Source organism: Apostichopus japonicus, chromosome 3 (genome assembly GCF_037975245.1).
Source record: "Apostichopus japonicus isolate 1M-3 chromosome 3, ASM3797524v1, whole genome shotgun sequence".
Taxonomy (NCBI): Eukaryota; Metazoa; Echinodermata; class Holothuroidea; order Aspidochirotida; family Stichopodidae; genus Apostichopus; species Apostichopus japonicus.
In genome coordinates, this window is record NC_092563.1 from 28,112,893 (window position 1) to 28,137,300 (window position 24,408).

General features: G+C 39.2%; 1 protein-coding gene across 5 annotated transcripts in view; it reads right to left on the reverse strand.

Moving 5' to 3' along the window:
• The window catches only part of LOC139965718 (zinc metalloproteinase nas-15-like), a 95,606-nt gene that overhangs the window by 14,450 nt on the left and 56,748 nt on the right, over window positions 1-24,408 (reverse strand). For 3 of the 5 annotated variants that reach the window (XM_071968378.1, XM_071968377.1, XM_071968374.1), the window contains exons 3-12: window positions 20,545-20,607; window positions 18,769-18,831; window positions 15,745-15,821; window positions 10,688-10,766; window positions 8,157-8,274; window positions 7,682-7,860; window positions 6,510-6,734; window positions 5,861-5,995; window positions 4,974-5,144; window positions 2,957-3,088 (exon numbers count right to left, since the gene is read on the reverse strand). In XM_071968378.1, the coding sequence (XP_071824479.1) occupies window positions 2,957-3,088; window positions 4,974-5,144; window positions 5,861-5,995; window positions 6,510-6,734; window positions 7,682-7,860; window positions 8,157-8,274; window positions 10,688-10,766; window positions 15,745-15,821; window positions 18,769-18,831; window positions 20,545-20,607 (1,242 nt within the window). The remainder of the gene's footprint in view (window positions 1-2,956; window positions 3,089-4,973; window positions 5,145-5,860; window positions 5,996-6,509; window positions 6,735-7,681; window positions 7,861-8,156; window positions 8,275-10,687; window positions 10,767-15,744; window positions 15,822-18,768; window positions 18,832-20,544; window positions 20,608-24,408) is intronic. The other 2 variants (XM_071968375.1, XM_071968376.1) reach the window with 2 other exon arrangements.

A 24,408-nucleotide genomic window follows, 5' to 3' on the forward strand; every position in this document is an offset into this window, starting at 1 on the left:
TGATATAGAACCTACTTAGGCTGCTAAAGGCTGAGGGTGAAGCCGTGGAAAGGGGAGGGGGGGGGGCATGTGCACTATTGACTGATCGTAAACTTTGGAATTAATTTCAAAGAATTTTGCGACTGGATGTTCCTCATCAATTCCTATAGAAGGTGGACTGAGATAGTAGAGCCTTCATAAAATATCAGTGCTGCCAAGTCACCCGCTTTGGGCGGGTGTCACCCGCATTTTCGGGTCGTCTCCCGCTCACCCGCCCACCTGTCCGAATCTCCCGCATTTTCCAAAAAACTCCCGCATTTTTGAAGAATCTCCCGCATTGTAGGCCCACAGAGTTTTTCCTGTGAAAGTGTATCATTGCTAGCGTGAAATTCATTTCATCACACCAAAATGCGAATTATCTCAGAACCGCCAGGATCGGAAATTACTCAAAGCCGATCGTGCTAAATATGCCCGGCTGAAAGCAACGTTACCTATACGATTCGTGAAAAATAATACCGTTACGACACACGTGAACGCTACAGCGTCCGCAAAATTTCCTCTGGAATGAAAAAAAAAATAGACACAATACAAATATGGAGACAGTATAGATTCAGCTTAGATGACCCGGGAAGTGATGTTTCCGGCCATCTGAGGGGCCGTAAGATCCCAAAATTTTCTTGTACGCTTCGCGCCAACTCATGGTGGCGCTCCGCTTAGATGGTGTACGTAACCAACAGCACCAGACAATTTTCACCCGCCTAAAAAACAACTGACCTTGGCATCTCTGAAATATTTGTATTTAATTGGCGAAGGCCAAGAACAAGGGCCCTTTAATATCACCCCCCCCCCCCTTACCTTGTACAACATCTCCTGTAATCAGTTAATCAGACACGCAGTAACCTATATAATCACTATGTATCTCCATCCAGATGTGTTCTACACATTCTCCGTTTAAATTATGGTGAAAATGTGGTGTGCTGAAGTATGATGACGTTATATTTGACGGAAAAAAAAACAAGCTAGACTAAAGTAGTTAATAATTACGGTGGCTTAACAGGGACATGGGCGGAAAAAAAGTGTTCCCAAATCTCAAAATGTTGACTTTTATCTCAAAATTTTCACCTTTAAAGTCACAATTTTTGACTTTTATTTTTACCTCATAAGTCAAAAAATTTTATCTCAAAATGTTGATACTTTTTATCTTCATTTTCTCTTCTTTCCTATGTCCCTATAAAGCCACCGTAAATAATTCAATACTAATTGAAGAACGATTTTACGGAAAAGAATCACACTATCTTCTCGGAGGGAATGCAATCCGCTCTTCCCATCCCCCACCCCCCCCCCCCCCAAATCAAAGAGTTTATGGTGAGACCAGTTATTTCTTCTACTGGGTTGACACAAATACTGCTAGATGGACGGGCATTGGGCAACAAATAGACAACGAAACGAGTGTAAGCACGGCCTTCGATATGGGAGGGGAGGAAGGGCCCAATCACTTTTACAGCAATCGTTATCAGCAGGCATGGTGCCACCACGACAAGTCGAAATTTCAGCACCATTGGATATTGACCTTACTTCTGCCCTGCCTCTTTGACCTCTTTCGGGGTCATGGGTGTGAGTTCGTACTATCATAGACATAAGTTATACAAAAGCAAATATAATATATGCACATATATGTTACTAGTAGTAACGTATGTAATACCTGAATCAGTATATGACGATGGTTGTCAGATTGCGTCATTTGTCAAGGTGTTTTGATTTCGTCTTAAAATGGGTTTACCTGACCGCCCTGGTACCACGCCCTGGTGATACGCATTTTATGAACAACGTAAATATAAACTGAGTTTACAACTAAAACGTATATGAAACAACAACGTTCGCAATGCTTTTTCTGCAGTACTCATATTGTCCACATTCCAAACACGTACGTACCTAAGTAAATTGTTCAATTACAATCAGTTTTAAGTAATGCTGCGCGAGTACGGCATATATAATCTACACGATTTGTACATGTTGTTAATGAAATTGCAATGCATTATGCTGGTTGGCTAGAAAGCTAGGAAGACAAAAACAGTATCATATTAAAGATTAGCAAAGATAAGGGAACCGGAGCGGGGTGGGGTAGGGGAGAATATATTTTCAGACTCACTGAATAACACGTCATTTGTTAGCAACATTTTACCAAGAAAAAGCACAAGTGGGTACCATAGCAACCTAGAAATAAGGGTAAAACCTTCACAAATATATGTGTAACAATGTCTGGTTATAAGCTAGTGAGCCCTCTAAACCGATGAGCCGATGTACCTCAAATTGTTAATATGCACATTAGCGACCGAAGTATAAGAAAGTGATCATTGTAGCCGATTACGTCATAGGTCAACTGTAAGATGTCAATTTTTCTTAGCATTACCATTATGTCAAAATGTCCCCCAAATATCATACACGAGACCGCTTATCATAGTCAAAGGAGGTCAAAGGTCAGTTAATAGGTCTGCATAGACCTGATAAAATGCTTTGGTTGATGCAAGCTCATTCATGTCAGTTTTTCAAAGTCTGACTGGTTCCAACATATCTCAGTTCCTACCGATATCCATCATCATTCTGATATATCTTCATGAACGAAGGATTTGAAAGCCAGGTCGAGCCCCAAGGATGTAGCCCACCTCGCCCCTCCCCCCCCCCCCACACACACACCCTCATTGTCGAAGGCCCTGATAGCAACTTCAGTACTACGAATATTTACTCAAAATAATCTGTTTCTGAGTTCATACTCTTCGAAACCCACGTTTTCTAACCTCGTCCTCACGTGGTGTTATTCATATTCACGTTTACTGTCATATATATACTCATGCGGCTTTTCAGTCATGCTCATACTCATGTGACCCGGGATATCACTGTCCACGGTCACATCAGAAGTATTTCCGCTTTGTCAACATTTCCACGATAAAGCATGCCTTATTTTTTCTCTGATATTTACCTCTGTTGATAATACTGTTGCTTTGACAAAGTTGACAGCTTTCTCTGCAGTCTGTAATCATGTAAGGACTACGAATACATTCACCAAGGGCGGCCCACTCTGGGCACAGAGAATTGTGGTCTCTACACACTTCTGTGAAGAATATTGCAGGTTAGCCCAGAAGGGTATGAAGGGTGAAGAATATGAAATGGGTTACATTAGTTGCGTGCGAAACTTTATGACTGAGATATAGAGGCCAGCCCTGTGGTTTGTAGCGTAAAATGACAAATAAATTCAACTGTAATTTTGAAGATGAGATTTTTTCAAGAGATCTTTCAATCCTGCAGACACCAATGTAACATACCAATATTATTTGTTATTGAATGTGGCAAAACCACCCTTATCCACTCACTTCCGACTTAAATTATGTCCCCTAACTGAAGCATATTTACATATTTTATTGCCATTCCTCAGAATATTTTCTCCACATTGGACATTTAATTGTCTCCTTCCCTCCCCCTATCTCCATACATACGTTTAGGGTAATACGACGAAGATTTTCTACGCAAATTTTTCTGCGAAACTCAACGGAATAATTCAAATATTGTTTTGTTTTGCCATTTTATGCTACATTTAGCAGGCCTGACCTCAGTCATGAAAGTGTATTTGGATATATTAAGAAGCAGTGTTGGAGGTAACTGACAAAGTAAGAAACAACTTTCAGAAACAGAAAGATATAAAAAATACATATTTATAAAACATGAAGGAAACAAAACAAATTAGAACAATTTTTAAGCAACATTAAAATAAGATGATCAAAATCAATAATGGAATATTCAATAAAAAGCATTAAACGTTGAACGTTTGACAACATACACGTCACAGCAGTTATATGTAGCCATAAAGTTTGAAACTTTCGCGCAATAAAACCTGGAAGCAACGTTGCGTTCGTATATCGAAATGGTATCGAAGAGGTGGAAGCATGAGTTTATGATGTTTTCTCTTCCACAGTGAACTCTTGTGGCAGAAACGGAATTGCAAGCGATAAGCAGAATGGTAAAACTGTTCGAATGATTTTATTCTAACACAAAGGAAAATAACAAGCTACAGTGGGTTCGTTATCTAATATTGTTTTAAGTTTTCCCTAATCCCTCATCATCTCCACCACCGCACCCACTTTACAAAAAAATGATTTATAACTATATTGTCCCTTTCTTAGGTTAAAAGTTTTGCTTACACAGTTGTCAACATATCATCCATGTGGCACATAGAAACAAAATCTAACAGTCTTTTGTCTTCCCAGAATAATTGTACCATATGCCACAACATCCAGCTGCCTGATCAAATTCCACCATAATTCATTCCCTTTTATATCCCCTCTCTCCTCCCCTCCCCGAACCAAAGTTAGAAATATACAGCAAAGTAAAACAATAATCAAACTTCGTTCAGGGAAGCCATTATTAGGTGGTTGCAATTGAAAGAAAATCATTAAGAACACGTGATAAAACGACATGTACGGATAACAAAACATATCATCGAAGCAATTGGGCAGATTTCAGATATGGTGTTTGTTTGTTTAGAGAAAGGTAAAATAACAAATGCGAGTTTTCTGCAGTTAAGGTTCACAAGTTGAGGTCAAGCTAAATTTAAGAAACAACTATTCAAATGCATTACGTTTAATAATTGTTTATGTAAGTTATTGAGTGGGCCGTGTGTCAGATTAAAATTTAGATTAGTTAATATAAATATTCAACGACTAAACATCAGTATGTGCTGAGGTTATAGTGTGCAACATCACCGGTGACGCATTATATGTTTGCATGTAGCAGGCATGAGTATGGGGGCGCTCTTTGACATTAAACTCGCAGAATAATTATTAAATGATTCCACTATTGTAAAATGTGCTATAGAATGAATCGACGATTCACCAATAATGAAACTTTTTGAAGTTCTTTAGATCATTGAATCAATGTTAAATTTTTATGCATATTTGCAATGAATATTCATTGATAGCATTGTTAATGTTATACATTCCTACCCTCTTCCTCTTCTGATTCTTGTTCCTCCTGACTCCAAGTTACATCGACGTAACACAGGAGACAGCTTCTGCGACAATGGCGTTCCATGTAAGATGGATTCCGAGAGCATTCTCCTCTTTCGGCCCAATGTTGGCATTGTTCGTTGCTGTCATCACAATTTTTTACATAAACTGGAGAGGGGTTAAAAGAGAGAATTAGAGTGGGGAGAATTTCTCAGAATGACGATAGGAATTAATTAAGATATCCAGTAAAGACCGCAGTGATCTCAAAGTGGTCGGTGGACATCTGGCTCTGATCATGTTGATGATGTTCATGAGTAACCATGGACACCAGTGTTCTTGGTTACACGTGGATGTCACCAACATGAAGTTTCATACTGAAGTTTCTTCAGTCTGGTGGGACTATATTCTACCGTTATTATAACGGTATACGGTATACCTTAGAACAGAAACGATGCTATTATGATACAAAAATCGATAGTTTGCACATTCTAGCATAGAGTATAATTAAAGAATAAATAATTATATAATTGTTATTAGTAGTTTTTTTGCATAATTCATAAGCAAAATGAAAGGTATCGGGGGATTGGAGGGTGACAGACAGGTCCTCGAAGCAGGGAGTCCGAATTTGCGAATTATTAAAACAGTCTGTATTCGAATCTTCAATCTATTTGTGAACCGTCTGCATGCTCTGTTTTGTGGTGCGAGAAAACGCGGGAAAACGTAGACTAAGTATGCTAAACAGGTTTGGTCGCATTGTAACCAATCGTTATTGAACAAAAGTTTGGTTATTTATTCATAACCGTGTGCTAAGAGAGTGAATATTTGAATATAGGGCTGATGGAGTTGGGGTGGGGATGTGGGGGAGGGGCGGGTATGTCACTAACCTCTTCTGCTTCCTCGCGTGTCTGGACACGTATCACAGCTTAGAGGGCAGTGTTCGGCCATCCATGCAATATTTCGCTGGCATTCGCCCCTCATTGCCCATACTGGGCAATATAAACTATCTTGATCTGTACACGCTGTAAAAGAATCATTCATTGCAAGGATATACATCAAAGTTTCTCAAAATATCAACTTTTTTTACGCCAGTCTAATGTCCCCCTCTCGTGTCTTTCTTTCTACATGTTTCCGATCCTTGTTAATACTACAGATGTAAAACAAAAGGCAGTTACGCGAGCCTCTTTTGGCGAGCTTCGTCTTCGCGGAGCAGTCGCTTATACATCTACGGGTAAACCTTCCCATCTCCCTCCCCTCCCCCCCCCCCCCCCCCAACCCGCCCAAATTGCTACCTTTTATTAGCAATCTTTTCAAGGAGGACACTATGGGTTTACTAGCACAGGCCTGATCTATATTTACGAACGACAACTTCTAACACATGCATAACTATGCATGCATAGGCTAAAGCTTGTTTAAATAGTTACAAGTGACCATTTCGTACTCTATAGCATATTTCAGGACATCACTAATGACCTTCACTCTTTCTATGAGAAACTAAACCATCAAACAAACAAGGAAATGAACTGGTTTGCTCACCGCCACAGTTGTAAAGTTGATTTACTCGGCTGATATCTTGTTCGCTGAAGTCGTGACGGCTTCCAACCGCTCCGTAGCTGTGATAAAGTGCCAGGGGTTGAATGGTCCACTGACCATTGGAAGAGAAGGCCGATAGGGGGTAGTGCATAATAGAGAAGTAATCATATCTTGTATTCATCGTATCAACCTCAGTGTTTGAATGTTCGATAAAGTTTTCACTGTAACCTGTAAAGCAATATCGAGGAAGAATGCTCTAAGAAATCAAGATTCATGGAAATTATATGAAACGAATAAATGTCTCTCACTTTGACAAAATTTCAACAGAAATGAATAATATACTATGAAGTGGGCAACTTATTAAAGATCATGGAAACAGACACATGGACATTACCCCATCAGCATTATCTGGTGGGGGGGGGGGGGAGGGGTTCGTGGTTCGTGCTCTTCTATCCATGTTGTAGTTAGTTTCTGGCAGCTCCTCCACCGACTAACTTTACCTGTCCCGTCAAGCAATTTGGTCAACTGCGGTTCGTTGATGTCTCGATGCACATTGATCGCACGACAACAGTACCGGTGTTACAGTGTAGAATCTCCCCTTCCAAACATGCCCCCCCCCCCCTCTTCAAAGTATTTTAACGCCGGAAGAACTTTTGTCCTGACGTGTCCTATGGTACTTTCTATGGTTTGATTTAAGTATAAATTCCCCTTTGTCTGTTTAGCCTACTTGTACAGCATTGATCGCATATCCTATACAGAGTTGTCGGACATATAGTAATACAGGATTATTTTGTCCGGTAGGATGTTTTACACTGATTTATATTATCCCCTCGAAAGAAATTACTCAGGGGGAGATTATACACTGTCACATCGGATTACCACGCTCCGGGGTTATAATGCTTGATATGCCCCCCACCCTCCCGACTCGCTCTGTATAGTTTTGCAGGGACAATACTGAAAATACAAACTTGTTAAGCCTTTCCTGGGATTGTTCATGGGGCCACACTGACGCTAGGGGGGGGGGGGTTGACCTGGAGGGTAGGGGGCTGCAGGTACTTGCTCACAACATTCCGTCCAGTAATGGCAGCGGTCCTCTGTTCCTTCCACCTCTCTTCACATACAATTCGCCCACTGATGGAAACTATTTATGCATTCACTATTGGAAATGTACTTACCGAGTTCAATGTTTTGCCACATGATTCTAATGTATTCATCTCGGTCAGGTCTGTTATGTTCGTGCCTAAAACCTAGACAATGCATCAGTTCGTGCATTATGGTACCTTTCCGGACTTTACAGGTTCCAACCAAGGATAATTTTTGCATACCACCCTGTCTACCGACCATTGACCAACACCTGTCAAAAAAGTATCAAAATGTTAACAACAATTTGTCATGGATGTACGAAAATGGTGTGAATAGTTGAAATGTTATCCATTTCAGTTTCCTAACTTAATTTAGTTATACAACAGCGCCACCGTTTTAATGTCCGTGGATTTGATAGGGTCCGAATTATATTATGGGAAGGGGAGGGGGTGGGGTCACTGATCTGTACAGATCAGTGGGTGGGGTAGGTGGGGAGAGAAAGATGCAGCACACCTGATTACGAAATGTATAATATGAAGCCTACTTATTGTCGATAATGTGACATACCCTTTTCCTGGAGTAATAAATAAATAGTCTGGCTCGATTGTGCGTTTTCGAAATTTGACACAGGACTCGTCATGAAAACGTTGCATAGCACCGAATATAATTCTTTTCTCTCTGTCCCCTGTCAGAAGCAGACGGAGAAAGATGGAAAGACGTTGCAACATGCAATCGACACAATGAAAAAGCAACTATGTGTCGTTTCAATGCATGATTGTAACGATATATATATATAATTCTTCAAAATAAACAAAATATATAAATATACAATCCTCCAAAATGGGAAAATTTATATAAACAATTATATAATATTGATGTAATACAATATATCAGTCTTTAAAAAATGCACAGGAATGTACAAGATGTAACAGATCGGAAATGATGACTCTTTGGATCATTTTGATGAACTCTATGGAAACCAAAGCGTGAAACTTGCCCATTTCTGAAGGAAACAAACTTATCTGTTTCAACAATTGACTTCACATTAGTTTTAAATGGCTGAACGCCTCATTTCTGCCCTGAGTGAGGGCGCTACATCGCAACTTTAGGATTTGAAAAAACAACAACATTCCAACAGGGTTTTGGGGCTGAAAGTAGAGTGTAGTGTAGTAGATTCGTTGCAGTAACTAAATGTTGGTGTGATCACAATCATCGGAACATTAATGAGGTATACAGGGCTTTGGGAGAGACATAGTATTTGTCAGCATCATTCTTTATATTTGTTTAATACAAAGGTTTGCAGGTTTTGACCTAAGATGACCTTTTGTCACCACGTACACAATGCATGGACAACATAAGAGTGATCTATCTTGTAAGGTTTACATGCGGCAGTTTAAAATGCACCCCTAAAGTAGTGGTTTCCATTATACTTCAGTGATGACAACATCCTATCTCACCCTACCCCCCCCCCCTTCCACCTCTCCCAGCCCCGACAACAACACACGCAATACCATGCCACCCATTTCGGGATCTCAATATGCGGCTTAAAGAGAAATGTAAGTTGATCTCTCAAATGACATGTGTGAATGTATGATTGTCTATGACATAAAGATACTAACTACCGTCAATGTGTTGCACTGACCGCTACATTAAAGGCAAAACTAGGTTCCGAGGAGGAGGGCGACCTCCGAGGATGGTTGTTGGGGGCACTGTGCAAGAATGTTACCAGTTCTGGCGTTCGGGTTGATCGGAGTGCTTGTGTACAGGAGACAGGTTAGTGCGGAGTGATGTAAATATTGCGTTATATTTGAAGCTCGTCGACTCGTGACAAGACGACCATGGAAACGTTGGACTTGTCTACATAATAAGCCATACACTATAGGTAACTGAGGGAGGTTAACCTAGATCTTCTCTAGAGGGAACCTTTCTTTAGAAATAGTATTTGTGCTTCTGTGTATGGTTTCCAATTGAAAAGTCGTTGAAATAAATCCCTAGACAATGTTACCATCCGTTGCTTCATATACACACAATGAAATATTATATTTTGGCACCGTCATGTGTATCGCACCATTGATCTTAAACTATAGCACTCTTTCAAAACCCCCGGGGGATTCAGCAATTACTCCCTCGTATAAACAATGAACCATGAAGGACAAGATTCAAACACCTCTGCCTTACAAAGCATATAGTATCTTCTGTATATACTTAACCATTGCACTGTGGCACGTATACATACATACATACATACATACATACATACATACATACATACATACATACATACATACATACATACATACATACATACATACATACATACATACATACATACATACATACATACACACACACACACACACACACACACATACATACATACATACATACATACATACATACATACATACATACATACATACATACATACATACATACATACATACATACATACATACATACATACATACATACATACATACATACATACATACATACATACATACATACATACATACATACATACATACACGCATACATACATACATACATACATACATACATACATACATACATACATACATACATACATACATACATACATACATACATACATACATACATACATACATACATACATACATACATACATACATACATGTATACATACAGCGTATAGGTATGTATATGTGGTTCGTACATTGCACATCTGATTCGGAAAGAAAAAACGAAACGAGTTAATGCAACGATAAAGTCAGACGTGTAAAACTGAAAGTGTATATATATATATATATATATACACTTTCAGTTTTACACGTCTGACTTTATCGTTGCATTAACTCGTTTCGTATTTTCTTTCCGAATCAGATGTGCAATGTACGAACCACATATACATACCTATACGCTGTATTCTTCTTTCGCAATGCTGGTGATTGTGTTGATAAACACAGTGTGTGTTATATGTTGCCAAATAACGATGGGTAATGAAAGGAAATGTCTCTGATTTGTAATTCTAGTTTTGTTTTTTCTCGGAGCTGTCAAATGTACAAGAGCACTCGTTGGAGGTCATATAGCTCATATAGTCGTGTGGATATACTCACTGAAAGCTGAGTCTACTATATAAGGCACAACAGCTCCTGGCCATTTTACTCCCTCTCTTCTGGCCACTGTCCTCTTATTCTGCAACAAAACAAAATAAACATATAAGGACATCTCATAACCACTCTGCATAAAATTATTTGAACGTCGCTGATTTAGCAAATTTTAGTACAAAAAACATTGTCCAGAAGGAGAGGTCCGGGCTCCGGGACCTCGGCCTGGACCCCAATACTACCTGGATTTGCCTAGTCTGCATAAAATAACCGGGGCAGAAGAATGTAAAACTAGGCGCGATTTTGGAAGAAGAAATCCTGTCACAAACACACGCGTGTTAGAACTCTGAATGGTCGATTCGGTAGGAGGGGTGGGGGGGGGGGGGCAGTGACCTGAGACAGGGTATTGGGGCGTAGTGCAAGAATGTAACCAGTTCTGTAGGCTAGAGTAGGTCAGATGTATGGTAGGATGTATGTATAGGAGACAGGTAAGAGAGGAGTGATGTAAATATATGAAATGATTAAGCATATTATTGGCTACTCGCATCAGTAAATTCTCAGAACAGATATACTCCATATTATAATTATAGTTCGGAACAATGCGCTATTGTTTCAAGTACAAATGGCTGGATCTGGTGGGATGTGGACTACACCAAATTACGAACAGGTATTACACTATATACAATTACGTAACATCGTTCAAACATTCAACATTTCACGTTGCCATGTTTGGAATATAAAACTACGAACTTTTCACTGTACCCCTGAAAACATAATCTGCAGAGATTGAAGTTTATAACATAATGAATGTACAAACTAAACCAGAAGAAGAAGAAGAAGAAGAAGAAAGAAAAAAAAAACAAGCAGCAGACAAACAGAAAGAAAGAAATTCAATGTTTATGTAATTCTATCCTATACGTAGGTCATAGCAGGGCAACGTGCTTTACCCAAACCATGGAGGTAAAAACAGTTTACCTCCATGCCCAAACTATATCAAACATGTTCTACAAGATAATTATTTCCTGCAACGTTTCTTGGGACTGTTCCAAATGGGACCATTGACAAGAGAAGTGCTTTTCCAGTCACATTAGCTTAATGTCACACTTAACTGTTACCTTACAGAACTATGATGCTATCTATTTTTAAATATAGACATTTCGTGATCTGGAATAGCTTTCAAAGGAAATACAGAAATTATCAATTTTAATCAGTTATATCCTTTTATTGGTTTATAGTTACCAAACTTGGACATAACAGCTAAGTCTCTGGAGTTCGGCCTATATATGTAAATATTTTCTGTCACCTTTCTTTCACCTATATAGAGTATTGCTTCGTTTTGTTTCCTTCCATCGGCTACATATGGCTATCTTGATACACTAAGAAAAAGTGATAAACTGTATTTTCATGTCATACTTAGCAGTGTGAGTATCCTGTTTCCTCCAGTTAAAGGTTAGGAACTCTTCATATACTGTCGGTCTTTGAATCATGATATATGGGAGAACACATTATAATATATTAGCAATAGAAAATTGTCCCAACTGGCTGAAACTTGTTGAAAGCGTAATGAATATTCATGTTCTATATCTAATTACTTGCGTGCATGCGCATAAGAGAAAGCTCAAAAGGACACAGCAATCAGTGATCTTGACTTGAACATTTCCTATGGACGTTCGCTAGCGAGGGTGTTGCCAATTGGATGGATTCTATTGCGGTATATATGCATATTCATATATAACATGTTTGAATAAAACTTAACCTTAACATCAGGGGGGGGTGGGGTGAGGGTGAAGGTGAAGGAGGCTCCTGGTCGGCAGCACCCGAGTCGGGATTTGACACTCCTTTGGTCATATGACATTAAGTGTGATATGATTGTGGCCACTCGGGGTACGCGTGATTGTGTGACACGTGACCACAATGGTACAACATGATATAGCCATGGAGATATAATCATGTTATTGACTGAGATTGATATGACTGTTTTTGAATCCCGTTTTCAAATTTTAAATTTCTTAGGTTTTCTTTTCTCAGATTTGTTTCGCATATACTCGTATTGTTACGTATCGCCATACATGCAGGTCCATGAAGAACCATGCAGAAGTTTGTGGTTTGATAACTTCACCTACCAAAGCAGGCGTCATGTATTCACCGTATAAAGAACGGCTGAATCAAGGATAAATTAATTCTCTGCTTCCTTTTCCTCTCTGACCTTTCGGCATGACCAAAGATTTGGTTACAGTTAGGTCCGTCGGACGAGAACATTAATTAGGGGTACATGAAGTAGGACGCGGTCAATTAACTTCATATCTACTCAAATTAGTACGTTTGGAAGTCTTGGTTGAAATAATGAGCTAACTTCTAGACCACGATATACCCAAGAACAATTAAGCTATACAAGTAATAATAATAGTAATAATAATCCTGGATTCGCAACTTTAATTAATTCTCTATATTAAGTTTTACAGAGCCAAGCCAAGCATGGTTACCATGGAAATAACATAAATACGCGCTAATGTCCTTCCAGTGACTTTGTCAACACTTCCTCTAAGCTCAGGATTTCTGCCTAATTAGCAAGTAAAAGTATGGTAATAATGTTAATTGTATTTCGTTGCCAAACACTAATTAGTACCTCGATTGAATCCTATATAACGGAGAAAGTATAGTCTGAACTTTTCTCGTCTGGAATATTCGTTCCTCAATGTTATATTTGATATAATGTATAGACATACCGGTAATAAGTATTAGAAAGACCTACATCCCAATTATCTATCGGTGCAGGTGGGTGCAGTCATGCAAACTTAGACGCCCCTGGAACATAGAACATATGCCGCACGGAAGGAAAAGTAATAATCGTCTTGAATTCCCAAAAAATGTGCACGCATTCATTTTGACCCCAAGAAAAAGGAAAAAAAGAAACTAAAACGGAAGTTACGCAGCTTTTGACGTGATTTCTTCATAAGTTCTTGCCATTAACCTTATTCACTATTCTGATATCCTTTTGTACTTTTAAAGTTCGTCGGTTCTGGGATTTTCGTAAAACATGAAAGGCATGAACTTCTGACTTTCTCTGCACGCACGTGATATATATTTGCCTAATGAGGAACAACATAGATCGTAACACAGGGTCACTGTAAGTCACATTATCATGATACATTCCAAGTGGCTGTCAATGCCGGTGGTTATGACACTTTGACACATTAAGATGTAATTAAATACCCATGGCTCAGATGTTGTCTTGACAATAAACATATTTACATATCATAACAAAGGATGTCCCTCATCACTGGCATAATGATTATTCCTTCTTTTCAGTTTTGGCTTTTAAGAAAAAAGAGTTACATTGAATCGTGATTAACCTACTGTACTTTGCGTTTGATTCTATATGTATTTTACCATTCCATAGCCAAGCCATGAAAATGTTAATACATATCATTGTATACCCCTTCACCTATCTAAGGAACTGCTATGAGGTATCAATCATCGGGCTTTCTCATTTATTGAAAAGGTTATGAACCGTTCATATTCAAACGTGACAAATCCCCCAAAAGTAATATAATTTGTATTATTTTGCATGTTTTCGTTGATCAGGAGCCTACAGTTCCTTCGGTATCTAAATCTGTTGAAAGGTTTCCTGTGAGTCAGGACGAGCAGAATAGCGAGACCTAGAAGAATATTTCATGCAGTTTCACGATAGTTTGCAGACGCGGATCAAGGTGAAGGGGCGGGGGAGGGGGAGGGTGTGGGGAGGGGCGGGGGAGGGGGAAGGAGGTATGTAGCCTATACCCCAATTTTCAACCCAACGCAAAAATAAAAATCATGCGTGTAGACCTGATTTCTAGACTAAATATTCCTGAGAATGCACCACTTCAAGTTATTAGTGTTTCCTATGGGAGGACCCCTACATTTCATGGGAGTTACCTTCAACCAGCACAGGCCACACTCCCTCCCAGTTTTAAAGTCCTGGATGAGCCTCTGGTTCGGATATTTACCACCAATTCGCGCCATTGCAAATTGGTATATAGAATACGTCAAGTCAATTTTCAAGAATTATGACCGACTTTTTTCACAACAGTAAACAGGAATCTGCATGCCTTTTACCTTCCTGCTCAGTTAAGCTGAAATTATGCTAATTTCAGAGGAGCGTTAATGATGCCCGGTTACAACTTTCATATGTCTTTTTCCCGCGTTTTGTTTGTTTGCCTGTTAAGACCTAAACGTGTGTTAAGTATCACGTAGGTTTCAGTGGCGGACCTAGAATATTTGACACCCGGGGGAGGATCCTTCCTTTGTCACCCCGTACAGGTGAGTCGTCCTGGGGCAGTAAGGAGATGGGTGTAAGAGGGGGACCTCTCCCCTTGGAAATATTTGTTTATGTTAGGTAGCTTAGATGCGAGGCGGTGCTATCAGAGAGTGGTGCCAGGGCGGACAGCCCCCCCCCCCCCCCGCTTAATAAGACACTGCCTAAGTTTCCGAAGATAATGTATGCTATGCGGAGCAGCCTTTGATTTCTGTCTGAGATCTTGTGCTATAGTTTTTCTTTTGAAATCAAAAGTACGACAAACCAAAGTTAAAAACAGAACTTCGCTTTTCGATATTAGTTATCGTTCATTCGTGATCATATATACCATAGATATAGTTGATGTTCGACGAGCCGACGTCCGTCTAAGAGCTGCTAGTTAGCGCTGGATTCTCTGGGCCGGGTATCTTTCGGGAGGTATTTTAGGCCGTATATTAAACAGATTGCTCTCTATATAGGCAAGGAAACGAGCACTCGTGGGGAGATTTGAGATTTGAAGTAGTCGAAAAATTTAGCCAAGTTTGATTTTGGTTTTTAACATTTGTGTATTCCATCTGCATGCATTCGAACGATCCTGTACTTGTCTTTGTCAATTGGTCAGGAACATCAGAAAGGAGTCTACTTCCGGTCATTGCCGGTGTGATTAACTGCATGTACAGTTTGGACATTTGAAAAATTGTCGAACGTATACTAACTGCCGAAATGACCGTACATGATTCGATTAGATTCTTTGATGACGTCATGTCAGCATGCAGTAGTAGTCAAAACTTACCCGACTGTTGGAATTGGAAGAATGAACTAGTATGTCTCCCTCTACTAGGTTATGGTCTCCCCTACCTTTGGCAATTTCTGTTGAAGAAGAAAAATAAAATAATGGATTCAATTGTTTTCTAAACCTGAAATTTAAGTTTATATTGAGCAGGTTATATAATATGGTGGATATCGGTGGACGCATAATTAGGGGTGGGTGGGTGAGAAGGCAAAGGATGAAGTTTCAAGTATTTTCTTTCATTTCTTGCTGCCTTTTTTCTCATCTTATAGTTGTTTCCCGTTTTTACATCAGTGTATTTTATAACAAGAACCACGCACAATGATATTTTGTTACTTAGTCACTCTCGTCGTAATTCATATCTTGTTATTGATATGTCTTCAATTTTTGATAGTTTTAGATGATATTCGTAATAACTGAACGAAACGAAGCCAAACTCCGGTCCCGAGATTAATTATTTCCGAAGTTCCACCTGAAATATCCACTGTGATGAACTTACCAAACGTAAAGACGCTTTGTTTTAATAACTTCCTAGAGACGCAGACCAATATGTTAATATCATCTGTTTTATGATTCGCAAGATGGAAATTGGCATACATTTCTAATATACACAAGTGATTAAAATCGTATAGATAGGCAGTTGGTATAAACATCTATTTTTTTTTCAAACTACTTTTCTCGATAAGTTCTTATTATGTTCAGAACCATCGAATGTTTTACATTTCCGAGATCTCTCGGTTGTTAGTAATAATGGCAGAATATATTCATTAAATGTGACATTTGTAGAAATATCTACACAATATGGGCATTTGGGTGATAGGATGGCGAGGGTGGGGGGGGGGGGGGGGGAAGAACGCGAAGTGCAGATAGATACGTCTTCTCATGAATACCTGTATTGAATGTTCTTTAATCTATAAAATATGTTTAAAAGTAAGAGGGCCTAACGTTTCAATCCTAGCAGGATCTTCTGCAGAGGCTGAATGACAAGTAACAGAAACTATAAGGGACAAAAATTATTTAGAAAAAATGTTATAGACCGACAAGTGCGTGATGATGAAACTCTTTACAGTTATCGATACGAGGTGACACGATGGTCCTTCTCAAATAACTTCAAACGCCATAATTTGAACTATTTCCTATGAACTTAATATGAACCATGGAGGTATTTTAAAAATGGTTGCATTAAAGAGACGAGGCTCTAGTTAGGTTTAGTCTATACAGATTGCTTATTATCGTGGACAGCCGTTTTCACTTTCACGTAGAGATAAATCTGCTTTAGAGCTAGTTGTCACCCCTGTTATCAGAGCATCACCTTAGTTTGCCAGGTTTTATTTATATTAACAATAGAAAAATTCACGAGAGAGGGCGAAAACCCACACTATTAACAAGTGAGCTTTAAAACCGTCTTAACAGTTTTAATATTGTAACAGTTTAACCACTCTTTAAGTTTTGACCGAAAGGCTTACTTGCATTAAGAATTCCTTGTATATGCATCTCACATGTACATCCCTGTTGAAACAGAACTCTTTCTTAGGTGTAACACACGAACACATGGACAGAATCTCACATGTTTTTTTTAACCAGCGACACTCCGGTTAGTCACTATGACAAATTTTGCGTTTGATAAAACGTTTGCTAAACTTGCCAAGCAATATTTAAAATTTTTAAGAAAAGAAATTGCTCAGTTTTTATATTAACGAACCTCGCTTAATTGACCTAATTAGATGATTTGAAAACAATCCGTCCCTATCATGTCTTTGCTTCAGAAGAGAGGAAGAAAGAAAGAAACGACTGATACGGTAAGTCTATATATATATATATATATATATATATATAAATATATATATATATATGTGTGTGTGTGTATATATGTGTATATATGTATATATATATATATAAATATATATTTATATATATATATATCTATATATATATATATATATATATATAAATTATATATGACATTACCGCATTAACCATGACCTGTCTAGCCTATATTAATGATAACCACACACTCAGGGAATAACGGAAAGTAAAAACCGCCCAAATACTTCCCTACGTCAATATAATAGGATAAATATCGGATGCAATCATACAGCTTCAGCGATTATAACTTACTAATCTTCTTCTTCTTCTTGTTCTTTTGATGGTGTTTAGTGAAATGTAACGATTGCAACTTGTTTCAATAAGTCACATTATAGCGTTCAACAAATAAACACTGCACTTAGCCTGTGTGAAGACTATCATAGATAGAAGCACACACAGTGCGGTATTTGAAGAATGCTGCAGGCGCTCTTTTGATGATGTTCACTTCATTGTCATGCAGATTTATTCAGTGCGAATATATTTGTTGAAAGAAAAGACACTCGTGACCACATCCTAACCGAAACAAAAAACACCCAAAAACTTTACGGCATCGCGTCAAACCGGCCCCTTATGACTTGCTAGCCCCTATGAAAAACTCACTTTTCCCAATATCGTCAGCCAGATTTTCATTATCTGGACTGTTACAAGACAAAGATACGACCATTATGTCCTACCTTACATGGAACGCCATCTTTGTATGATAAAAATTGCTCAATATGTGCAGTTTCTGACACATATATACCAAAACTCAAACCCGTTTTTGAAAGGTTATCATGTGGTCCGAATTTGAAAATGCTAAACTTGCAGACAGACTCCTAAAGAGTATACTTCTCATCCCCTTCGAGTATATCAAATCATGGAGCTATTAACCGTTAATAGCTCCATGATCAACATGCCGGGAAACTGCCTTGGGTCTGGACGTACGATACTTGATTAAGCGTGACACTAAGTGACCATTATATACGTTATACTTTCTGACAACACTAATCACCTTATAAACTTCTTGCTTTGTTTTTGTATTGGTAGGTCAAAAGGTAAACATTATTAACCGTCTCTGTTTAACTTATACGGTGAGAGCGTCCCCTTTACTGTGTCATTCTCCTGCAGTGACTATCTCCCCAAAGTGCAGTCATATAGTATACACAACCTACGCATCCTTACCTTTATTTATTCTTCTGTTTTCATACAAAATATCCGCCATTGCATCTTTTTCAAATCTCGTTTCTGGAATGGAAGGTAAATAGGCCAATTAAAATGATAAAAAAATAGAGGAAGAGGAAACAGCTTAAAGTTACCTCTTTTTATGACCAGGTGGTCTTCAACGCTTTCATGTACTTTACTTTGTTTAGGAAACGTTGCATATATTTCGGAACCAGAGTGTTGATGCACTGTCAGTAATCAGTACATAACTAACGGATGACGTAATGGCATAGAAAACAATGCACAAGCACCTGGTTCTGTTTCATTGCCATAAGTACCGCGTATATACACCAACACAGATGTATACTTTTCACGTCAATTCGTCATCACTCGACTATAGATGGACGTACGCTCCTTTGTCTAGAGTGATATAGTCACATACTTACGTAGCCTGAAAGCAAGGGATTATAATAACAAACTCCGCCCAGATTTTATAAGCAAAGCAGAACAGTCTTTAGTACATATGCTATGCAAAGTATCTTACAGGGGATGTGCATAGCTCTGTATGATAATTGTCATATTTGTTTTGCATATTTGTAAGCGAGCAGATATGTTTACAGTAACAGCCAAACCCCGCACCGACCCCTCTTACCTTCCCCTCCATACAGTTGGTTGAAGTTATGATAAATTCTTCACAACGTCACAATATTTGCATGCTGAGCGAAGTCTCCTTCCTCTGTCACCCCTAACCCCCCCCCCCCCACGTGGTTGCGCCACTGTTCATCGGAGTGCGTTATTGGAAATTGCCCTGCAGCTGTTGGTAAATGACCAACACACAATCACCCGTGGTGGTGCCTGAGGACGGGGAGGGGGGATTGGGGGATTCATCTTTGGAAAGAATCGTCGTAAGATCTTGAAGTGCCCACCATGCCATTTAGTTACTACACTGCTTGAAGTCAAATTGTAAAAGTAGAATATTTGAACTTGGCCTTTGTTAAATAATTAATTGATACCGTAAAGAATCAACCACTCCCTTCCTGATTTATTAGTCACTATTTTTTGTTTTAATTCTAAACCGGATATCTCGCCCATGAGGGGCAAGCGTGGGTGAAGTTGGTTTCCGCAGAGTGGTTGTGTTTACTGATGGACTCATTCTCGTAATTTGAGCTGCTTTATCAAACTGGAGATCGAGAGACGTACATCCCATGTTAGTACTTAATTTTAGCAGCCAGTGTGTTACCATGGTGACCTCACCCGCCATGCAAGTATGTCATTTGTCTATATGTGGCATTAGTGACATCATTAAACTCTCCTCCTATTTAGCCATAGACATAAACACTTATAGCCTATGTCTTCGACATCATCATAGCAGATACAGCAATAATGTATAGCTTACTTTGCATAAAACGATAGGGCGGAATCTTAAATTCTCATTTATACTGTTAAATTGCATTTTACATTTTCGGGTAAGAGCACCGATATCTTGACTAAGCAGTGCATCCGTGGACATCCGTGGACATCCGTGGACGTGATTTTCAATGGTTCGCCATGCACAATCGAGGTAAAGATTCGTTGTTTTCAAACCTGAAAAATTAAAGGCTGCAAACATATACCCCATATTCTGCCAAACACTACAACCACATGCCCCCCACCCCACCCCTTTCTCTCTCCTCCTTGCAAACAGTAAAGGAGATACCGTCTAAAACACTATTGATATATACTGAATCCATTTCTTGAGATGAAGGTTGTATCCTCATCATCCAGCCTATTACGTAATATACTGAGACTCAGCCATACCGTTCCTTGACGCTTTCTCCATCCTGCGGCGTTGGCCATCTGCACCATGAGATATTTTACGTCCTGTTAATACAACAAGAACAAAAACATGAATAAGTGTTACCACTTTCAACACTTAATACATTGATTTAATTACACGTAAACGTGACCCGTTTCATTAGAACCACTGTTTCCAGATATTTGTTTATGAGACGCGGGCATCACACCTGGGGAGAACCACATATTACCCCCACCCCCTCCCCTGCCCCTCATGATTATCTCAATTCTGTTTGTCTGCAGCCCTGTAAAAGTATACCTCGTTAAAAAAAAATATGCCCGTTTTCCAATTTCATGCTTCAAATTGGATCAGGGTGCTGGTCGAATTACAGAATAATGGAACATAAACGCAACGTTGGACGGGGTCATGTATGATACGAAGACACGGTGACGGTATTAAATATGTTCGATTCAACATATGGTGTCCAAATCCCTAGCCCCGGAATAGAGTTATATTGGCCTAATTAATGGCCCAATGTGCGCACACGGTATAAGTTAGCTGTTCCGGTAACCATGACGATACATCGGGCGTCCGGGGTACATGCGCTTTTCGTCGATCTTTACTCTTTATGGTAGTCCTGCTACCTGAAGCAGGACAGAACGTTTTTTTTTTGTTTTGCAAATGCATCGAACATTTAATTGAAACGGCTCATCAACCTTTTACCAGGATCATGTAAGGCGGTCATATGGTCACATGCGAGATGTAGAGTTACAATGTTGGCAATAACACGACATCTCGACAAAATATTGAAGTTTTGTCGAGATACCGACTTACGCTAACTTGACATCTCGGTAAAATTCGTCAAAACGCCAAGTTGTCATACATAAAAGTACATAAATCAAAACTGTACAGTATAAAATGTTTTCCCGAAAGGTAATAAGGGCGTCATTGTAGAATGTAGCATACATAGACTCCCAATGTGTAACCTCATAAATTCACTTTGGCTTCGGCTTTGTACAACGTTTCTGTATAGGGGTCACACCACAATTAGAGTATAGTGCACGTCAGCCTGAGAGGTTAACCAATTTGTCGGTACATTGCCCTAAAGTGATCTAATGTATTGACTCTTTGGGCATTTTCTGAGTCATCATTATTCTTTTTGATGCTTGGATGTTAAAGAGGATGACATAAGCTACCGAAAGTCGAAATATCTGGAGGACTAAAGGTGATTTAAGGCATTTAAAAGATCTTACATTGGTTGAAACAAGAAGATTCCGCAGCGAGAGCTGGCAGATGGGTTGGGGAGCACTAAGCTAAACTTTGTGTTCTTCTAGCTCAAAATCTAAAGGGTCATGATGGCATCAGCTATCATATGGTGGGTAGAACATGTCAGTTGAAAACCTCTCTATCTGTGCTCTAGTGGCCTTGGGAAGTGACAAGTTTAGTGTGTTTAAGTCAATGGGAGCAATTAATTACTTATGGTCTAGTGGCTGTTTTTAATTGTATACGGCATGTTGCATGGCTGTCGGTCATGTCAGCAAAACACTGTGAGTTTTTTTTTCTCTAACCGTGTAGAATTTGGCAAATTCAACGTAAAAGTTGCAGCTTATGGAGTGTTAGCTCAGTGGTTAACACCGGTGCCTTTCAATCATAAGGTCCCCGGTTCGAGTCACTCCCAGATTAATGTATGTCGTCCAGTTAGAGAGTTGTTGACAATTAACAATTCATAATCATGGACGTTAAATATGAATGTAAGAGACTGACTTCGGTCAGTTTGCGGCTTTGATAAGCCAATGAGGCTTCTTCGCGAGTTCCTGCTTACAGGAGGATCTAATATACATACATATACATATATACATAGATTGTACCATCTAGTGTAAGCTGATAAATGATGATGGGAAGAGACCTTCTATAATTATTGTAGTGCGCATGCGCGGTACAATATTGGCATTACTGGCCAAGTGAACGATATACCTACACCATGTACATGACTGGACGTTGAAACTTAAAGTTTCACATGGTCTCTGTACATTTGCAGTTTCAGAGGCTAGCTGCGTAGCCAACTTATTCTGAGCCTGTCACGGGGCTCACAAGCGCCCTCACTTTGTAGGTACCTACATGACTATACTCCCTGGTGTGTTGTCCGACCAAGAAATAACACCATGAACAACCGAAAAGTTCTTCCTTATGATGCAAGCACTCCATGCGAACATATAGATTGCGTATTTGCAGGCAAAGGTAGTTCTAGTTTCTGTTGTATTTGAATTTTTGTTGTACGAAAGTCCTGCAAGAACTTACGGCAGTCGCCTCCACTTCGTTTCTGGTTACACCAATCGGCCACGTAACTGCGAATAACAGTGGACTTACTGATATTTTTACGGGAACGATATCTATAATAAATAACGGTCCTAGTTTAGGCTTCCTGTATAGCTCTAAAAGTTCGAACTGTATAACAAACCATGAAATGAACTTGGGAACTCCTGTAAGATTCTGACCCTGTTGGGAGTTCAATGGTCTCAACTCGAGACTTTGGCACCATGCACAATCAGAAACAGGGTGAGGAAATTGGTCTGAAAATATCTAACAAATACATGATAACGAGAATAAAACAAACGGTTTATATATATAATTATCCGCGTGAATGCGCAATAAACGTATAGTCACACACAACGAACAACCAAACATTTCCTACTAAAGAAACCATCATTTCTTAAACGGAAGGGAGGTTAAAATTGGAAGCATAGACAAACCCAATAACCTTTAAAGCGATATCAATTATGGCCACCTGCCAAAGAGGTGGATTTGAGGATACAGAGATATATAGGTCACCTATACAAATCAGACAGACAACGTGAGTCCAAGGATAACGAAAAATAGAGAAATGAGGTCACCTAAGATCTAAGTTTTACATTCTATCTAGAAACGAAAGTATATCATGCTTAAAAGCGCATGCTTACAATAAACCAGCACCTCACCCCACCTCCTCCCCACAAACACACACCTCACCCCACCTCCTCCCTACAAAGACACATACAAACCGACATGTTAGACAGACCTACTAAAATATGACAGAAAAATGCCCCAGCTGCCTTCACAGACATTTTCCTCACCGAAAAATTCCGGGTCTCATTTGTCCATCCTCTGATGTTTATTCTTAGAAAATTTTAGAAGAACACAACCGCCAAAACTTGCGTGCTTCATTTGCTTCAGTTCTATTGGGGAAATTTTAGGACGTTACAATTTCGGCTATATAACACGATTTTTAAAACACCCCGAATCCATGTGGCTTGCGAATACGATGGTGTACAACATACGGTATATAACAAACATTAAACGTCCTTTGGACTGTGTGGACGTTTCACCCCTTTACCTTTCATAGATTGCGCTTACAAAGCTAAGAATTTACAACTAGTCGAGCTACCAACAGGGAGTTCCCGAGGTGGGGGGGTTGAAGGATCAGAGGTTTCTAATAAATGTTCTGAAATAAAGACTACCTATATACTACGTTACTGTATATATGGAGATTAAAGCATGCACCGTTGTGGAATCGTGGTGCACATTTTTGACATCCCGTATATAGGATGAAGTTCCAGCCGTTCATTGAAAGCTGTAAAATATACAAGTGTTATGTTGATATTCTAATATTGATAACAATAGCAAGGAAACCTGTTGTTTATAACAATATGATAGGGTAACAATTGGTATCGACGTACGCGAGGAGTTAAATCAATACTGAAAAGTGGATTTTAATTACTAAATTATGGTTTATTATGGCGTTCAGTATAATGTTTCAGGGATGAAGAATAATCTTTCGAATTAGGGAACAGTGACAACAAGGCACTACAGTGCAAAAGTGCTGGCAATTTATATCATAGTTCCCGTGTAAT